The 19,936-nt window shown below is 44.8% G+C and overlaps 2 protein-coding genes across 2 annotated transcripts; both read left to right on the top strand.

Annotated features, from left to right (window-relative positions):
* Positions 1–1,905: 1,905 nt before the first annotated feature.
* tbc1d17 (TBC1 domain family, member 17) lies at positions 1,906–14,078 on the top strand. The gene is made up of 18 exons (XM_014193835.3): positions 1,906–2,159; positions 3,285–3,380; positions 5,154–5,231; positions 8,190–8,307; positions 8,433–8,616; positions 8,891–9,002; positions 9,081–9,251; positions 10,003–10,128; positions 10,254–10,357; positions 10,474–10,568; positions 10,668–10,784; positions 10,925–11,025; positions 11,157–11,256; positions 11,487–11,584; positions 11,725–11,841; positions 11,939–12,025; positions 12,142–12,382; positions 12,534–14,078. Exons 1-17 carry the CDS (start codon positions 2,130–2,132, stop codon positions 12,331–12,333), a joined length of 1,926 nt encoding a protein of 641 aa, XP_014049310.1. The 5' UTR covers positions 1,906–2,129; the 3' UTR covers positions 12,334–12,382; positions 12,534–14,078.
* A 2,964-nt stretch (positions 14,079–17,042) lies between these two features.
* On the top strand, positions 17,043–19,167 carry LOC106601568 (G1/S-specific cyclin-D2-like). Its single transcript, XM_014193878.3, has 4 exons — positions 17,043–17,521; positions 17,637–17,852; positions 18,045–18,365; positions 18,626–19,167. The coding sequence occupies exons 1-4, from the start codon at positions 17,276–17,278 to the stop codon at positions 18,773–18,775; spliced, it is 933 nt and encodes a 310-aa protein (XP_014049353.1). The 5' UTR covers positions 17,043–17,275; the 3' UTR covers positions 18,776–19,167.
* Positions 19,168–19,936: the final 769 nt, after the last annotated feature.

Below are 19,936 nucleotides of genomic sequence, written 5' to 3'. Positions count from 1 at the left end.
GGAGAAGGTGAAAAGCTTCAAGTTACTCGATGTACACATCACTGATAATCTGAAATGGTCCACCTACACAGACAGTTTGGTGAAGAAGACACAACGGCATCTCTTCAACTTCAGGAGGCTGAAGAAATTTGGCTAGGCTCCTAAGACCCTCACAAACTTTTACAGAAGTACATTTGAGAGCATCCTGTCGGCTGTATCACTGCCTGGTATGGCAACTGCACCGCCTGCAACTGCAGGGCTCTCCACTGGGTGGTGCGGTCTGCCCAATGCATCACCAGTGGCACGCTGCCTGCCCTCAAGGAAACCTACAGAACCCGATGGCACAGGAAGGCCAAAAAGATCATCCCCCACCCGAGCCAAGGCCTGTTCAACCGCTATCATCCAGAAGGCGAGGTCAGTACAGGTGCATCAAAGCTGGGACTAAGAGACTGAAAAACAGCTTCTATCTCAAGGCCATCAGAATGTTAAATAGCCATCAATAGCTGGCCTCCACCCAGTACCCTGCACCTTAGAGGCTGCTGCCCTATGTACATAGAATCACATGTCACTTTAATAATGAAACACTGGTCACGTTAATAATTTTTACATACTGTATTATTCATTTCATATGTATATACTGTATTCCAGCGGTTTAAGGCACTGCATCTCAGTGCTTGAGGCGTCACTACAGACGCCTGGTTCGAATCCAGGCTGTATCACAACCGGCTGTGATTGGGAGTCCCATAGGGCGGCGCACAATTGGCCCAGCGTCGTCCGGGTTTGGCCGTCATTGTAAATAATAATTTGTTCTTAACTGACTTGCCTAGTTAAATAAAGGTTAAAGAAAAAATAAAGAAATAAATTCTAGTCAATGCCACTCCGACATTGCTCGATCTTATATTTATATATTTCTTCATTCCATTATTTTACTTTGATGTGTGTATTGTTCGATACTACTGCACTGTTGGAGCTAGGAACACAAGCATTTCACTACACCCGCAATAACATCTGCTAAATATATGTATGTATGTGACCAATACAATTTGATTTGAATACCCATAAAACCCAGTTGTCAAACAGAGAAATGGTTCCAATCGTTTTTCCACATGGGATTTCAGAAACACTTCAAATAAGGGCTGTGTTCGTGTAGGCTTACCCTGGCGTGACGTTTTGATAATCATGTAAATCTCGGACAAGGTGACTTATCAGTATATTCCGCTCTATTTACTCTCAGATTCGAAAATGCTAATTAGCATCAAGGTGGACATCATGCAAAACTACAAATCCCTGCAAGCTCCTGCACATCATCGCTAACTGACACCCTTGTTAACAAGTATTGTGTCAATTTAAAACTTGCACAAGACAGTTCACAGAATTGTCCATTTAAAGAAATGTAGCCAATTTATTCATTACTACATTTAGATAGTTAATCCAGAGATTCTTACCTTTGCCTCAATTCAGCATTCTCATCCAGATCATCATGGCATTTGTAGTTCTTTATAATAGCCTCATTAGTGTTTCCTTTTTGGGGGGTAAATACAGGTGAAAATATTGATAAGTCACCTTGTCCAATAGAGATTCACACAGTTATCAAAACGTCACACCAGGGTAATCCTAAATGAAATACAGGCCTTATTTTAAGTGTTTCTAAAATCCCCTATGAGAAAAATGTATGGTGGAAAAAAGATTGGAACCATTTCCCGCTTTGACCACTAGGGTTTATGGGTATTATGATACATATGGTGGTACTCTTGCCACGTTAAAAACAACTGGGAAAATACGTCAAATCCTGACATCGGTGATCTTCAGGTCGGAAAGTCGGAGCTCTAGAAAAAGACCCGACTTCCCGAGTTGGAATTCCGAGTTGGATATCTGTTCTAATCGATTTTTCCGAGTCGGAGCTCATTTTTTCTGAGTTCCCTGTTGTTTTGAACGCACTGAAGTCGGAAGTCGGAGATTTCCTATTTCCCAGTTTTGCGTTCCCCGTTGTTCTGAACGCGGCATCTATTCCAATTTAGACGTGCCACCACCTATGATTGGTTGATGTTCCTGACCACCTGACTGACGTGTAACGTAGACGGTGCCGTCTATGAAGGCGGAAGTCTTCTTCTGACGGAATTTGTTTTGGAAAAAAGGCTAGTGGAAGAAAAATGGAGACAAAGGCCGAGACTAGTCACAAGGTAAGCGCAATGTATTGAAGTTTAGATTTCGTCTTCGTCTGATTGATTCGGTCTGTATTAAAGGGCCGCCAACTAAATAAACTCAGTTATCACCATTGTAGCTAGAATATCACCTTCACAACAAAGTCGTGTGATATTCGGGGACGCTGACGTAAGTACAGTAACAGTTAGCTAACGTTATAACAACAAACAAGCTAGCTTCATAATTATTTCCAGATTAAATTGATATTTGCTGCTGTGATATATTACTTGTTCAATAAATTGGTCACTAGCGATATCATCATAGCTGTGCTATTTTCCACGGCAGACTTCAATATGTAAAGTAATAAACACTGCTGGTTCTCTAACAGCTACTAATAACGTTAGTAGTTAGACCTGTTTACAGTGAAGAAAGGGTCCCGAGGCCGAGGATCCCCATTCCATAGAATTAGCATTGTAAACTTCCCTGTGAATGTGATTACGGTATCTAACTAACTAAACGTTTGAGCAGTTCGTTGGTGGAGGATGGCTTATATAATATTTCACCTGAATTGATGTCACAGCTGGCAAATTATTATTGATTATACATTTCGGGTAATATTCAGGATAGATATGATGGTATATTGTATTTGTATGGAAGCTAGCTAGATCTATCCAATTGGGTTCAGTCAGTTTAAGTCCAGTAGGGTAATTCGATTCTGAGCTGCAGCAGACACAAATCAAGTGTTATTTGTCACATGCGCCGAATACAACTGATGTAGACTTTACCGTGAAACGCTGCTTACGAGCCCTTCCCAACAATGCCGAGTTTAAAAATAAAATGGTAACACAAGAGGAATAAAATGCACAGGAATGGAGCTATAGACAGGGAGTACCAGACACTACCTGGGAGAAACCCCTGGCAGGCACACAGGTGGAATCACTGCGTGAGTGACTCATAGTGTTCATGTGACTCTATTTTGTAGGCTACAGTAAAGTCAGCTAACTCATCCTCTTTGGGATGTCATATGATTGTCACCCCCCACCCTATTCCCACTTGATCACACTTTCTGATTCATTGCACTGGAATCCATGACATGACATTTTGCCATTAGTTTTCACAACAAATTATATTCTATTAATAGCATATGTTGTTTTGTCACACAGCTGGTGTTTGAGAAGGAGGGGGTGTACCTTCACACCAATGCCAAGAGGAGCAACCAGGACACTACAATCCCAGGATTCATCCGTATAGTGGAACGGGTAAGTTGGGCTTCTCCCATAGACACCATATTTACAGTGAGCTCCAAACGGGGTGGGTATAATTTGTGGAACGTTCCAAAAGGAATCTGTCCAAAAACTAAGTAAAGTACAAGGTGGTTGCCAACAAACACATACAAAGTAGCATGATCAATTCACCTAGCTAACTATCTGCCGAATAGGCATCAACTCACCACGTAGCTTATTCTTAATGTTTGTCCATAGGCTACCAAAGTGAGGATATACATTTTTTGTAAAAAACGTGGTAAGTGAAAAACTTCATGAAATAGCCCACTCCCTAACCCAGTATCTTATTCTGCCGCTATACAACTTTGTATGCGTTGTTTGTTGGCAACTTTGTTATTGCCAACGTTTTTGGGACAGATTCCTGTTGAAACGTTCCACAAATGATACCCCCCCTCCAAGAGTTTTGGGACAGTGACACATTTATTGTTGTTTTGGCCCTGTACTCCAGCTCTTTGGATTTGAAATGATACAATGAATATGAGGTTAAGGTGCAGACTCTGTCAGCTTTCATTTGAGGGTATTTTCAACCGCTTAGGAGTTACAGCACTTTTTTAGGAGACCAAAAGTATTGGGACAAATTCACTTATGTGTATTAAAGTAGTCAACATTTTAGTATTTGGTCCCATATTCCTAGCATGCAATCAGTACATTAAGCTTGTGAACCTACAAACTTATTGGATGCATTTGCTGTTTGTTTTGGTTGTGTTTCAGATTAGATTCAGATTTTGTGCCCAATAGAAATTAATGGTAAATAATGTATTTTGTCATTTTGGAGTCACTTTTATTGTAAATAAGAATACAATATGTTTCTAAACACCTCCCATTATTGTCAACGCTACTATTATCACGGATAATCCTTAATGAGTTGTGAATAATGATGAGTGAGAAAGTTAAAGGCATAAATATCATACCCCCTCAAAAATGCCAACATCTCCTGTTACTGTAATGGTGAGAGGTTAGCATGTGTTGGGGGTATGATAACATTCTAACTCATCATTGTATCATTTCAAGTCCAAAGTGCTGAAGTAGAAAGCCAAAACAACAACAAATTGTCACTGTCCCAATACCTTTGGAGCTCACTGTATATGAAAATATTGGCCCCCGAGTGGCACAGTGATCCAAGGCACGGCATCACAGTGCTAGTGGCGTCACTGCAGACCTGGGTTCGATCCCAGGCTGTGTCGCAGCCGGCTGTGACTGGGAGACCCATGAGGGGGCGCACAATTGGACTAGCGTTGTCTGGGTTGGGGGGGGGTTTGCTGGCTGGGATGTCCTTGTCATATCGCGCTCGAGCGACTCCTTGTGACGGGCCGGGGACATGCGCGCTGACATCGGTCGCCAGCTGGACGGTGTTTCCTTCGACACGTTGGTGCAGCTGGCTTCTGGGTTAAGCGAGCAGTGTGTCAAGAAGCAGTGTGACTTGGCGGGGTCATGTTTCAGAGGACGCATGGCTCTCGACCTTCGCCTCTCCCGAGTCCGTACGGGAGTTACAGCGACGGGACAAGAGTGTAACTACCAATTGTATATCACGAAAAAGGGGTAAAAATAAAATTGATCGAAAACCAATTCTAGTCATATTCAAAGTGTACTCATCCCTGTGGTGGAAGTCTTTGTCATCAATAACTTTGTTTTGCTTCCTTTAGTCAAACACATAGGCCTATAGATCATATACAGTATGTCCTTTCTTCTTAGCTTTAGGCTATCACACATTATTCTGGACTAGACTAAGGTGTTTGTCTATGTTTACAGGGTGGGGAGCCAGCTTTGGAGTGGAGCGCACTAGAGGACGAGGGCCGCAATGCGGCTGCTGTATTCTACACTAAAAAGGTGAGCGCTTGTTTAATACACTAGTGACACACATCACTCTGTTTTCTTCATGATCTTTACATTTACATTTAAGTCATTTAGCAGACGCTCTTATCCAGAGCGACTTACAAATTGGTGCATTCACCTTATAATATCCAGTGGAACAACCACTTACAATAGTGCATCTAAATCTTTTAAGGGGGGGGGGGGGGTTAGAAGGATAACTTTATCCTATCCCAGGTATTCCTTGAAGAGGTGGGGTTTCAGGTGTCTCCGGAAGGTGGTGATTGACTCCGCTGTCCTGGCGTCGTGAGGGAGCTTGTTCCACCATTGGGGTGCCAGAGCAGCGAACAGTTTTGACTGGGCTGAGCGGGAACTGTGCTTCCTCAGAGGTAGGGAGACGAGCAGGCCAGAGGTGGATGAACGCAGTGCCCTTGTTTGGGTGTAGGGCCTGATCAGAGCCTGAAGGTACGGAGGTGCCGTTCCCCTCACAGCTCCGTAGGCAAGCACCATGGTCTTGTAGCGGATGCGAGCTTCGACTGGAAGCCAGTGGAGAGAGCGGAGGAGCGGGGTGACGTGAGAGAACTTGGGAAGGTTGAACACCAGACGGGCTGCGGCGCTCTGGATGAGTTGTAGGGGTTTAATGGCACAGGCAGGGAGCCCAGCCAACAGCGAGTTGCAGTAATCCAGGCGGGAGATGACAAGTGCCTGGATTAGGACCTGCGCCGCTTCCTGTGTGAGGCAGGGTCGTACTCTGCGAATGTTGTAGAGCATGAACCTACAGGATCGGGTCACCGCCTTGATGTTACTGGAGAACGACAGGGTGTTGTCCAGGGTCACGCCAAAGTTCTTAGCACTCTGGGAGGAGGACTCAAGGGAGTTGTCAACCGTGATGACGAGATCATGGAACGGGCAGTCCTTCCCCGGGAGGAAGAGCAGCTCCGTCTTGCCGAGGTTCAGCTTGAGGTGGTGATCCGTCATCCACACTGATATGTCTGCCAGACATGCAGAGATGCGATTCGCCACCTGGTTGTCAGAAGGGGGAAAGGAGAAGATTAATTGTGTGTCGTCTGCATAGCAATGATAGGAGAGACCATGTGAGGATATGACAGAGCCAAGAGACTTGGTGTATAGCGAGAATAGGAGAGGGCCTAGAACAGAGCCCTGGGGGACACCAGTGGTGAGAGCACGTGGTGCGGAGACAGATTCTCGCCACGCCACCTGGTAGGAGCGACCTGTCAGGTAGGACGCAATCCAAGCGTGGGCCGCGCCGGAGATGCCCAGCTCGGAGAGGGTGGAGAGGAGGATCTGATGGTTCACAGTATCAAAGGCAGCAGATAGGTCTAGAAGGATGAGAGCAGAGGAGAGAGAGTTAGCTTTAGCAGTGCGGAGAGCCTCCGTGACACAGAGAAGAGCAGTCTCAGTTGAATGCCCAGTCTTGAAACCTGACTGATTAGGATCAAGAAGGTCATTCTGAGAGAGATAGCAAGAGAGCTGGCCAAGGACGGCACGTTCAAGAGTTTTGGAGAGAAAAGAAAGAAGGCATACTGGTCTGTAGTTGTTGACATCGGAGGGATCGAGTGTAGGTTTTTTCAGAAGGGGTGCAACTCTCGCTCTCTTGAAGACGGAAGGGACGTAGCCAGCGGTCAAGGATGAGTTGATGAGCGAGGTGAGGTAGGGGAGAAGGTCTCCGGAAATGGTCTGGAGAAGAGAGGAGGGGATAGGGTCAAGTGGGCAGGTTGTTGGGCGGCCGGCCGTCACAAGACGCAAGATTTCATCTGGAGAGAGAGGGGAGAAAGAGGTCAAAGCACAGGGTAGGGCAGTGTGAGCAGGACCAGCGGTGTCGTTTGACTTAGCAAACGAGGATCGGATGTCGTTAACCTTCTTTTCAAAATGGTTGACGAAGTCATCCGCAGAGAGGGAGGAGGGGGGGGGGGGGGGGGGAGGAGGATTCAGGAGGGAGGAGAAGGTAGCAAAGAGCTTCCTAGGGTTAGAGGCAGATGCTTGGAGTTTAGAGTGGTAGAAAGTGGCTTTAGCAGCAGAGACAGAAGAGGAAAATGTAGAGAGGAGGGAGTGAAAGGATGCCAGGTCCGCAGGGAGGCGAGTTTTCCTCCATTTCCGCTCGGCTGCCCGGAGCCCTGTTCTGTGAGCTCGCAGTGAGTCGTCGAGCCACGGAGCAGGAGGGGAGGACCGAGCCGGCCTGGAGGATAGGAGACAGAGAAAATCAAAGGATGCAGAGAGGGAGGAGAGGAGGGTTGAGGAGGCAGAATCAGGAGATAGGTTGGAGAAGGTTTGAGCAGAGGGAAGAGATGATAGGATGGAAGAGGAGAGAGTAGCGGGAGAGAGAGAGCGGAGGTTGGGACGGCGCAATACCATCCGAGTAGGGGCAGAGTGAGAAGTGTTGGATGAGAGCGAGAGGGAAAAGGATACAAGGTAGTGGTCAGAGATTTGGAGGGGAGTTGCAATGAGATTAGTGGAAGAACAGCATCTAGTAAAGATGAGGTCAAGCGTATTGCCTGCCTTGTGAGTAGGGGGGGAAGGTGAGAGGGTGAGGTCAAAAGAGGAGAGGAGTGGAAAGAAGGAGGCAGAGAGGAATGAGTCAAAGGTAGACGTGGGGAGGTTAAAGTCACCCAGAACTGTGAGAGGTGAGCCATCCTCAGGAAAGGAACTTATCAAGGCGTCAAGCTCATTGATGAACTCTCCAAGGGAACCTGGAGGGCGATAAATGATAAGGATGTTAAGCTTGAAAGGGCTGGTAACTGTGACAGCATGGAATTCAAATGAGGAGATAGACAGATGGGTCAGGGGAGAAAGAGAGAATGTCCACTTGGGAGAGATGAGGATTCCAGTGCCGCCACCCCGCTGGCTCGATGCTCTAGGGGTATGCGAGAACACGTGGGCAGACGATGAGAGGGCAGTAGGAGTAGCAGTGTTATCTGTGGTAATCCATGTTTTATATACGGCCTGTCTTCCTGTTAGGATGGAGAAGGAGGGGTGGAGGACACCAACTTTGACCCTGGCTACGAGCCAGACTGGGCAGTCATCAGCACAGTGAAGAGAGACCGAGTCAGAGAGCACCCCCCCGTCAAAGAGACAAGTACGTAGACTTTTATAACTTGCCTTCTGTGTTTGTAGTTCTCATACTAGGCTATACTCACAAGTGTGTTTGCAGCAAGTGTATATTGCTATTCTTGATGTTGATGTCTCCCCCTCTGTTCCCAGGCCAGTGGTCGTTCTCCCTGCCTCTGTCGGAGCTGTACTCTCTGCGACGGTCCCGTTTCTCCCTGGGCCGTAACTTCCTGGTTTTTACCAGCAGGGGTGGCCACCCCCTCCCTCCTCTGCACTTCCACAGGGGGGGTACCAGGGAGCTGTTGAGGGCCCTGCAGCGTTACATCATCCTGGCCCCGTGAGTAGCAGCAGACAGCCAGCTCTCCCTCTCTCTCTCTCAGATCAATGCCTCAGAGGAATTCAAGGCATTTGACTGGCATTTAACTGGACTCTGAACAGTAGAGTTTAACAGCTGTTGTACCCAACCCCCTTACTACATATATTTTGAAGCGTCTTTTTCATACTTTCTCTCTTTCTTGCTAGCGTTTTCTTTTATTCTGAGATTCTATATCTTCTCTGTCGCTGTCTGTGTCTCTTACTATCTGCCTGACTGTGTTTTTCTCTTGTTTTAGATCACCTGTAGATGGTCGTCTCTTCCTAGCGTATCCCCATGACTCTGGGGCTCTCTCTCAGTCCTTTGATGAGCTGCACCTCTTTGACGATGGAAGCTCCGACCTCGTCTCTGTAAGTCTTTTGTGTGTGCTATTCTTTGAGAAGCTGTAATGTGTGTGTTTCTAATTATATCAATCTCTTTGTTTCCAGAGGTTTATCCAGGACCCTTATGCCACCACCTTTGGGGGATTCTCCAAGGTCACCAATTTCTTCAGAGGGGCTCTACGACCACCAGATTCCCCCTTCCACCCCCGTGGCCCTCAGGACCACCATGGGCCCCCCTCAGCTGACGACGAACCAGGCTTTGAGCTCATCACCTGTGTAAGTGGGGGGATGGGGGTGGAGATGTAAACTCATCACTAGCCCTGACATCTGTGGAGTAGATGGAGAAGAGGACCTCACTTTATATCATCCAGATGTTGGCTGTAACATACGGGTGGCGATATCATCCAGATGTTGGCTGTAACATACGGGTGGCGATATCATCCAGATGTTGGCTGTAACATACGGGTGGCGATATCATCCAGATGTTGGCTGTAACATACGGGTGGCGATATCATCCAGATGTTGGCTGTAACATACGGGTGGCGATATCATCCAGATGTTGGCTGTAACATACGGGGGGCGAGATGTTGGCTGTAACATACGGGGGGCGAGATGTTGGCTGTAACATACGGGTGGCGATATCATCCAGATGTTGGCTGTAACATACGGGGGGCGATATCATCCAGATGTTGGCTGTAACATACGGGTGGCGATATCATCCAGATGTTGGCTGTAACATACGGGTGGCGATATCATCCAGATGTTGGCTGTAACATACGGGGGTCGAGATGTTGGCTGTAACATACGGGGGGCGATATCATCCAGATGTTGGCTGTAACATACGGGGGGCGATATCATCCAGATGTTGGCTGTAACATACGGGGGGCGATATCATCCAGATGTTGGCTGTAACATACGGGGGGCGAGATGTTGGCTGTAACATACGGGGGGCGATATCATCCAGATGTTGGCTGTAACATACGGGTGCCGATATCAATGGTGAGCGTTTTCTTTTTGGTGGCACCAGGGGGTGGAGCTTGGCCCTAAACCAGACGTAACCAGGGGACAGCCTCTCGACAAATGGGAGGAGTTCCTGGACCCAGAGGGGCGTGTGAAGGACCCACAGCGAATCAAAGAGCTGGTCTTCAGGGGGGTAAGACCTTAGAGTATAATTCCTCTCTTGTAAAAAGCACCTGACACCATCTTCCATTCAAATGTGTTTTGCTGTACAGTGTCTACACCATGTCATTCAAACCATCCCTCCTCTCCCTCTCCTAGGGTATCACACCATCCCTGAGGAAGGACGTGTGGAAGTTTCTGCTGGGTTTCTATCCCTGGAATAGTACTGTGAAAGAGAGGGAGGACATTCTGAGGATGAAAACGTTAGTCTCTTATCTCCCTCGCTTGTTATGGCTCTCTTATCACAGACTGGGACTGTTGTCTAAACGGGAGTGAGTAAATTCATCTCCTCAACCCCTCTGTGTTTCTCTGTCTTCAGAGATGAGTATTTCAGAATGAAGGTTCAGTGGAAGTCAGTCAGTGAAGAGCAGGAGATGAGGAACTCCCTCCTCAGAGGATACCGCAGCCTGATAGGTTGGTGTTGCTGTCTGTTAAACATGATCTCACGCCTCATTGGTTGACACACATTTTATGATTTGTTACTTATCTGTTCATGTTGTTTTGATTGGACAGAAAGGGACGTGAGTCGAACGGACAGACACAACACCTTCTTCTCTGGCAACGACAACCCAGGCCTGACTCTTCTCAATGACGTGCTGATGACATACTGCATGTTCAACTTTGATCTGGGTAAGCCACTCCCCTTGTCCTTACAATGGCTTTGAACTTTCAAGTGTATCACATTTCAACTGTATTTATTATCAATATCTCACACCTGACTCTCCTCTCTCCTTGTGGTTCCTGTTGTCTCTCTCTTTCTCTCCCTGCAGGCTATGTCCAGGGGATGAGTGACCTCTTGGCTCCTCTCCTGTTTGTCACTCAGAACGAAGTGGAGTCCTTCTGGTGTCTGACAGGTTTTATGGAGATGGTGGTAAGCACCTTACTCTCTTGTTAAATACTCATATATTACCACATTATAGTGTTAAAACATAACATTATACATTTATACACTATTTTAATGTTCTCTCTCTCTCTCTCTCTCTCTCTCTCTCCGGCCCTCAGCACCAGAACTTTGAGGAGTCTCAGGAGGCCATGAAGCAGCAGCTCCTTCAGCTCAGCCTGCTGATGAAGGCTCTGGACCCTGAGCTCCTTGACTACCTGGGTAAACAATGACTATCACTCAGTTACTGTGTTTCTCTCACACTTCACCATAACCCAAATGTGTTTTTACTCAGTGAGGTAGACACTCATCATGCAGTCAATTCTCCAATCAGCCAATTGATTATATTTGACCTTTACTCAATGTGTGTCATGTCACTACCTGGATGCGTAATCCATTAACATAGTAAATTCTTCACATTGTTATGTTATTACGTTGTGTGTCTCTTTCAGACTCCCAGGACAGTGGCTCTCTGTGCTTCTGTTTCCGTTGGTTACTGATCTGGTTTAAGAGAGAGTTCTCCTTCGAGGACATCCTGTCCCTTTGGGAGGTGAGTGGGTGGATACTACTCAACACACAACACTCATTAGAAACTCTCGCATGTAGACTCTACACACTATATGGAAACAACACCCATTGTTTTACAATATATGTAAGTAAACACACAGTGAATGCACTGTTCTGTGCTAGGTTCTTTGGACTCGTCTGCCCTGTGAAAACTTCCATCTGCTGATGGCCGCTTCCATTCTGGAATCACAGAGGGGGGAGTTCATCGGCTCTGACCACGACTTCAACACTATTTTGAAGGTTTGTTGGAAATGTGTTTGAAGTTATTTTTCTTAATGATGTTGTCTTTTGTTTGTGTGTACAGTACTAAGGACTGTGTATGTGGCTCTATGTGCAGCACATCAATGAACTGACCATGAAGCTGGATCTGCAGACAGTCCTACGAGGAGCAGAAGCTAACTACCTACAGCTGGCCTGCTGCAAAGTAGGGAATATCTTATAGGAGGATACATTCATTTGGACATGATATATTTAACATATTGTGTATTGTCATCTAACTGATCTAACCTCTCCTCTCTCCATTCCTCCTCTGTCTCTCAGGAGCTGCCGGTGAAGGTGCAGGAGGTCATTGGTCTGTACGTTCCCCCCAGCCCTGATGACGAGACGAGCCCAGAATCAGAGTCACATGAGACGCAGCAGCTTCTCAGCCAATCACAGGCAGAAGCTACGGAAACGAGCCAGTCAAGTAACAGCACTGCTGCTGCAGCACGCCCTCGTCCTACCTACCCGTAACGCTGAAGGACAGGGTGATTGACATGAGGAGAGAAAGCCATTAACCGATGTGAGGTGTTTCATATAGGAAGATATACACTCAACGGCCATTTTTATATTTATATATATATATATATATATATATATATATATATATATATATATATATATATATATATATATATATATATATATATATATATATATATTTTTTTTTTTAGGTACACCCATCTAGTACCAGGTCGGACACCCTTTTGCCTCCAGAACAGCTTGAATTCTTCGGGACATGGACACGTTGCTCAATTGATATCAAGGGACCTAACATGTGCAAAGGAAAACATTCCCCATACCATTACTTTACCCGCCACCAGTCTGTACCGTTGACACCAGGCAGGATGGGTCCATGGACTCACGCTGCTTACACCAAATCCTGACTCTGTCGTCAGCATGACGCAACAGGAATCGTGATTTGACGGACCACGCAATGTTTTTCCACTCCTCAATTGTCCAGTGTTGGTGATTGCGTTCCCACTGGAGCCGCTTCTTCATGTGTTTAACTGATAGGAGTGGAACCTGGCGTGCTCGTCTGCTGCAACAGCCCATCCGTGAAAAAGACCGACGAGTTCTGAGGTTCAAGATACCGTTCTGCACACCGCTGTTGTATTGCGCCGTTATTTGCCTGTTAGCTTGCATGAGTCTTGCCATTCTCCTTCGACCTCTCATCAACGAGCTGTTTTCTCCCACAGGACTGCCGCTGACTGGATGTTTTTTGTTTGTCTCACCATTCTCTGTAAACCCTAGACACTGTCGTGCGTGAAAAGCCCAGGAGGGCGGCCGTTTCTGAGGTACTGGAACTGATGTGCCTGGCACCAACGATCATACCGCACTCAGTCACTGAGGTCACTTGTTTTACCCATTCTAACATTCAGTGGAGCAGTAACTGGATGCCTGTCTGCCTACTTTATATAGCAGGCCATGTGGCTCACTGTCTGTAGGAGCTAACCGTTTTTGTGAATGGGGGGGGGTGTACCTAATAAACTGGCCACTGATTGTATATTGGATAAAATATTGGATGATATGGGGCATAGGAGAGAGTTTGATAATGTACTGTAGTACAGGATGAGGGTTGCAGACTGTTACCATCTCTGACAGACGGGGCATTATCGAGTGAACGGTGAGAGGTTGTTTTTTCATGAATGTAACTATCCCAAAATATTGAAATAGTCTATATATGCAGTGCTTTGTCTTTATATAAATACCGCAATACATTTTTTTGTTTTCCTTAAGTATTTTGTGTGTATCCAAGTTATGTCCAGTCATTTATATTTCCATTTGTGTACCTGTCTCGTGAGAATTTCTGTCTTTTTTTTTCTTCCAAAAGCTTCTTTGTGTGGAATGCTTCCATTTTAAAAATGTCTGTTAAATTGTTTTATCCCTGTCTTTCTAGCTCAGCCCATTTGTCCCTTTTTAATGGTGTATCATTATGATCTAAACTGTATTAGTTCCACCCTGTTGTTCTCCTGTTGTTCCTTCTATCCATGCTCTCTTCTCTATTGCTGTCCTCACTAAGTAATTCTAAATATAATATGAAGAATAATCTTACTGACAGAGCATTACAAGTACTATAAAATGCCTGCCTTATAGAGTGTTATACATACAGTACTATAATGTTTAAGGTTTTTAACTACTGGTATTACATCATAACAATATTTTCACTTACCTGAAATTGCTGAATCTTACCAAATAAAGGTTACAAAAACAATCAATTACTTGTGAAATTGACTATTTTTTTCGGATGTTGTTTATTAGTCATATGTTCCCACCAGACCTTGTGACCCCTCCCCACCCCCCCCCCCCCCCCCCAAACTATTCATCCTAACACTCCCATGAATCTTAATGAGTGACTGGTCCATGCCCTCTCCCTCATCTCAGTTCCATATGAAGTTTTAGACATGGAAACGCTAGTACGTATAAGAGAGCAATCGAATTGCAAACAATGAAAGATTTACCGGAAACCTAAAATACAAGTATGTATTTGAAGTGGGGAAACTGTTTGTTGGGGTAACTGTTTGATTGTATTACTATTTATTGATTGCATTTTGTATTTAATAATTGTATTTTATGTGTTCTGCAGGGCTCATTTGGAAAAGAGGCCTGGATCTTAATGACTTCCTGTTGAAACCAAGGTTCATTCAAATATTGTCTTGTCAGATGGTCTGTGAGTTTTGATACTCCTGTTGTTTACACTGTAGTTATTGTTGTAAACTAATAAAGTTAAGTGTAAAACACAGCTCATTTGCCAGAAATGTGTCAAAAGCACTTAGTTGGTTGACTTAGTTCTGAGTGATAAAGTGTTGTAGGATGGTTTATGCAGTGTGTTAACTGAGTGAGCAGACCCCCTTCCCCTCCCCGTCAGCAGGTGTCTGTGAGGTGAAAAGGGATCTCTGTCTCCACTGTCCCGGGCAATGAGGTGGAAAATGAGGGGAGGAGAAACACACCCCTCTCTCAAGACCGACTGGGTCGTCCATGCGTCTCTCCGTCCTCCTCTCTCCCTCCTTCCCTCTCCTCTGTCTCAGTTAGAATACAGCTGCAATGTATGAATTTAGCAGGGTACTTAAACAGGCGGGCGATCTGTCACTCTGTTTCTCTTCCCCACGCCCCTCTCTGCCCTCTCTCTTCTGACCTGACCTCTTCTGACTCCCACAGCCAAACTCACTCTGGCTCTCATTCAAACTCAATCTGTTTTCAGTGTTAATCCAATCACTGTTTAGTGATGATGTCTCTCTCAACAGCCATCATCCCCTCTAATTCTACAATGGTCCCAGTGTGTTGGGGTGATAATCTCTCTTGTTGTGATTATGTTACCGCTTGGAAGGGTTTTTATCTGGAGTGTTTGAGATCTCAGAGGAGATAAAGTCTGTGGTTTAAATCTCAAGTACCAGATAAGTGTGCTCTTACTAAAGAAGAATGCCTTTTGCATTCTTCTTGTGGTTTTCCAGCAAATGTGCAGCCATGAATAACACACACACAGATGATTAATGATTAAGAGGTACAGAGGGATATTTCAGCAATGAAATCTCTTGACTTTGAAGAGATTCAACAAAAGGACTCAGAAATGCTGTTTTGACTTTCCACAGTAAATGTTAGTGAGAAACAGAAAATACATTCCAGCTAAGCATTTGCATAAAACAGATACTATTTTAAAGGAAACCAACTGTATTACAGCAGATCTATTTGAAGGTCTGATTATAGTGATTGATTTAAAGTGGCAATCAGCAGTTGAAACAATAAGTGACTCCCCGCCTCTGTTTTGGTAAAAAGCTGAGGGATGGGGCTGTAGAAATTCAAAGACAGAGCTATGGATGCAAGGACTGACCATCCATGATATCATTATGATAGTTTTAACCATGTTTGTTTGCATTTACTTTGTTTACAACCATTGGGATAAAACAAGCTAATATTTGGGGTTCTAATGTGCAGATTTCCCCCTTAATCAAGTAAAAATACAAGCTAACCTTAATTTATGCTTTTGTCTTATGATATTTTAAGGCTGATTCAAGAGGCGTGTAGTTTCATTTTCAGTGCTTTCCAAATGTCTCTGTGAAACATAAGCCCTCATGTGTCCCTTAAACCACCTGTAGTGACTCACTGTGTCAAATAGAATCTGAATTCACTACTCGTAAGTGTGACCCCATTGTGACCGTCAGGGGAGTCCCCGAGGAGCATGAGAGAGTGTGTCTGCTGTCCAATGAATGTGTGAAGGGTGTGTGTGTGTGTCAGAGAGAGAGAGAGGACCCAGCAGAAGGCCAGGGGCTGGTGTCTGACACTGATTTGTAAAGGAGACAATACGGCTCATTGACCTGCCTGCTCTACTGTCTGTTGCTCATACCTCACCCTGTCCTCCCCAGTGGATTCACTGCTCTTTAAACAGGGGGAGCAGATTGCCACAGGGTGGGGTGGGGGGGTAATGGGGAGTAGAGTGACGGGACACAGGTTGCTTTGACAATGAGATTCCTCAGAGAGTTCTGGGCACTAGAGAGAGAGAGTTTCATGCCAAAAGTTAGACATTTAGAGGCCGGAAATCTTTATACATATATATTAGTTCGTAGCACAATAAATACTGTATAGCTACAAACAGGACAGGGCAAAAAGATTTAAAAGGATTTTGTAAAAATGCAACCATTCAACACAGCAGAAACCCTCACGTTGCTTTTCCAATTAACTGCAATTATAATCTCTAATTTCTCTATACAGTTTATATTATTTAATGGGAAAGAATTTGAACTTTCCGTTTGAGAAGATATATTTCCATCTTTTCTCTTTCCTCCTCTAATATTGTCAACAAACAACCTATTCCTCGTGTTATTCATTCCCATTGTCAGAGTTTGGAGATGACCTTTTCTCTCCTCCCTTCTCTCCCTTTCTCCCTTTCTCTTTTTCAATGTTGGGGGCAAGCTGTTGCCCTGTCCCTGCGGGCCCCTCCCTCTCTTGTCTGCACCCTCTCTCCTCCCCTCCCTCTCTCTCCTTCTCTACTTTCTCCCTCTCTCCACCTATTGATGCCATTGTTGTACAGACAGCATTGTTGTCTTTTTATTATTTTATGTCAGTCACTATGTTACCACCCTCTTTCTCTTTCATTCCCTCTTCACCACACCCTCTCTGTCACTCTCTTTCTCCGAGGGGTATAAAACCCAGCCAGAGGAGGTTCGGGCTAAGATTCACACCAGCGCCACACAGGAACAAACACATACAGAGGAGCGAGGAAATAAAAGGACATCCAACATAGCAGTGGCAAGAAGAGAGTTCAATTGAGTTGGATTACTTGCAGATCTTCAGCACACATATTGGTCCTACATTTTCTCTCCTTACACTGACAGAGTAACATTGACTTGTTGTATCCCACTTTCTGGACCGAGAGGAACACAAACCCAACTAGGTAGTTGTGTGTGGGCTGAGCTGAGGGATGTCTGTGTCTGTGTCTCTGTGGTGTGAGGAGGAAGTCCGAGGCCAACAAGGCCAGGAAGCCCAGCAGGGCCAGGCCAGGGGCCAGTCACAGCTCCGGGCCCCCTGGGACCCCAGTGTGTCTGGGCAGCGGATCATCCAGAGGCTGCTACAGGTGGAGGAGAGATATCTGCCCTCCGCCCTCTACGTCGCCCTCATCCAGAGAGAGCCGGAGCGCAGAGAGGAGCTCACCAAGTGGGCTATGGAAGTATGAACTTTCATTCTCTGGATTCCATTTTCATCTCTTTTTTCCCCCACATTAATGTCTTTGGTATACTGTGATGAGGCACTAATTGATTCTCTCCTGTTGGTCTCTCTACTAGGTATGCTGTGAGTGTGGCTGTGACGAAACAGTGTTTCCCCTGTCTGTCTCTATGTTGGACCGCTTCCTGTCTGCCTCCCTGTCTTTTCCTGTCTCACCCTACTGCCTGGCTGCAGCCTGCATCCTCATCGCCTCCAAACTAACAGAGTGTGACACAATCTCTGCTGACTCTCTTTGTGCTGCAGCTGAGTACAGCTTCCTGCCCTCCAACATACGGGTAGGTCACCATTTTGATATAGAGGAGAGACACTTTCAAAACTCTGTATGTGACAATATGGTGGGCCTTGTGAGTGCAAACCATCTCTGTATTATTGTTTGCATTGTATTCAGTGGGCTATATATACACTAAATGAAAATGTTTTTACACATAAACACATGTATATTGATGTTATTGCCCTTTCATCATAAGGAGATGGAACGTGTCATCCTTGCGACTCTTCGATGGGACGTTGCTGCGGTAACCCCTCAGGACTTCATTCCACATTTCCTTCCCCCTGTAGGGGAGAGGAAGGATGGAAAGACAGACACAGAGGAGTTCTTCTCCACACTGCGTCGGCATAGTGACACCCTGGTTGCCATGTGTGTCTGCGACTACCGTTTCCTGGGAGCCCCTCCATCCCTGGTTGCTGCGGCAGCGCTGAACTCTGCCCTCCGGGGGTTGGGCAACAAGGGTCCAGGTCATCTGGGTCATATGAGTGCTACACTGGCAGAACTGTGTCAGACTGACCTGGTGAGTGCCTAGCAGTATCTCTAATATCTCTACATAAAATATCTCAACATATCGCTTGTATTACAGCCAGGAGCTGCAGTTCAACTCTATTCAATAGCAATGCTGAATGAAAGACTGATTTAGAGGTGAAAATGGGACTGGAAAGAAAGGACCACAGAACTAAGTGTTTGAGTTACAGATTGGTTGTGATATGGTTAGTGTGACTGGAAGGGTACTGGTTTTAATCCTAATCTGTGTTTATCTTTCTTCTTTGATCACAGATGGTGTTGCAGTGTTACAGTGAATTGATAGAAGCTGCCCTCAAACAACGGCTCAGAGGTGGACTCCAAGACAATGCCATGGAGAAGGATGGAGAAATAGAGGATGAAAGAGCAGGCACTCCTACTGATATGAGAGAGATTGATTTCTAAACACTAAATTGTGTGAGGCAAAGTGCGAGTCAATCAAAGTCCTGCATGTAGCTCATCAGTGAAACTGATATAAACTCTTTATGACCTCAAATGCTCTACAATTTATTATCATATTTTGAAATTATTTTAATTGAATATTGTTTATTTATTCATTGTGTGTTTCTTGTGCCATATTTATTATCTATTTCATGACTGTGATTCTTTGTCATTATGTTGTTGATAGTATGTCCTTAATCTATTATTTATCAATTTATTTATTATGTGCAATTACATCATGTTAATTTATTTCAATTCACCATTGTTTCTGTTTGTATGTGAAGTGACAAGGTAATTGATTAAATAATATACATAGCTATCTATTTTAATTAAATAAATACATACTTTTTACCTGTTGGAATTTGATAATTTATTTATTTTCTCTTTATATGTGATGTGTGTGATGGACAAACACCCTTATAGAAATAAGACACCCTTACAATCTAAATAAAATACAATTTCACTTATTTATTTATTACCTTATTTAACTTCAAAACAATAACTGTACTTCGCATATGTGGGTGTTTTTCATAAGATAAGGAAGATGTAAAGGAAAGGTACGTTTTTTTGTATTGGAACGAGACCAAAGATTATCTATTATATTGACAAGACTGACCATCCCAACAACGGAAACATATGTCATCAACGATGGAAGGCAGGAGAAATCAGGTGAGACCATTTTAGCCAATGAGAGGGAAGATACGCGTGTGACCAACAGGCACAACTACCTTGTTTTTCTCAAAGTTGCCTGAATGCCACGTGAATCCACTTATATAAGTACATTTGTAACAGCCTAAACATTACGAAACTTCTATTCGATCAAGTGATTTGATTTCGAAAACCTCTCATAGCCCTCCATACAAAAAAGGGCTTATCTCACGCGGACATATTTTGGGCACAGTATATCCTTTTTTAAATGTAATTTAAAAAAAAATCTAAATACAGATCAACAATTTACATTCCTACATCAAAACATTGCATCAAAAAAGAACGCAGGTACAAAGGCGCAGTTTATCCTCTCGCTTCGCCTCTTCCTCTCTGACGAGACCACTGAGCTACAGTTATTAAGAACGGACGGGATGGGGACTCTGAGGTATAATAATGCTGCGTTCATGTAATAGTCGG

This window comes from Salmo salar, chromosome 03 (genome assembly GCF_965601325.2).
Source record: "Salmo salar chromosome 03, fSalSal1, whole genome shotgun sequence".
NCBI classification, from domain to species: Eukaryota; Metazoa; Chordata; class Actinopteri; order Salmoniformes; family Salmonidae; genus Salmo; species Salmo salar.
This window is presented reverse-complemented; position numbering and strand designations above follow the sequence as displayed.

What these genes read in the sequence shown, in the direction of transcription:
- tbc1d17 (XM_014193835.3), top strand. Translation starts at nt 2,130, where the DNA reads ATGGAGACAAAGGCCGAGACTAGTCACAAG. An exon ending in CGTTACATCATCCTGGCCCC is followed by an intron (nt 8,617 to 8,890) that starts GTGAGTAGCAGC and finishes CTCTTGTTTTAG; the next exon opens with ATCACCTGTAGATGGTCGTC. An exon ending in TACAGCTGGCCTGCTGCAAA is followed by an intron (nt 12,026 to 12,141) that starts GTAGGGAATATC and finishes TCTGTCTCTCAG; the next exon opens with GAGCTGCCGGTGAAGGTGCA.
- LOC106601568 (XM_014193878.3), top strand. Translation starts at nt 17,276, where the DNA reads ATGTCTGTGTCTGTGTCTCTGTGGTGTGAGGAGGAAGTCCGAGGCCAA. An exon ending in TCCTGCCCTCCAACATACGG is followed by an intron (nt 17,853 to 18,044) that starts GTAGGTCACCAT and finishes TTTCATCATAAG; the next exon opens with GAGATGGAACGTGTCATCCT. An exon ending in AACTGTGTCAGACTGACCTG is followed by an intron (nt 18,366 to 18,625) that starts GTGAGTGCCTAG and finishes CTTTGATCACAG; the next exon opens with ATGGTGTTGCAGTGTTACAG.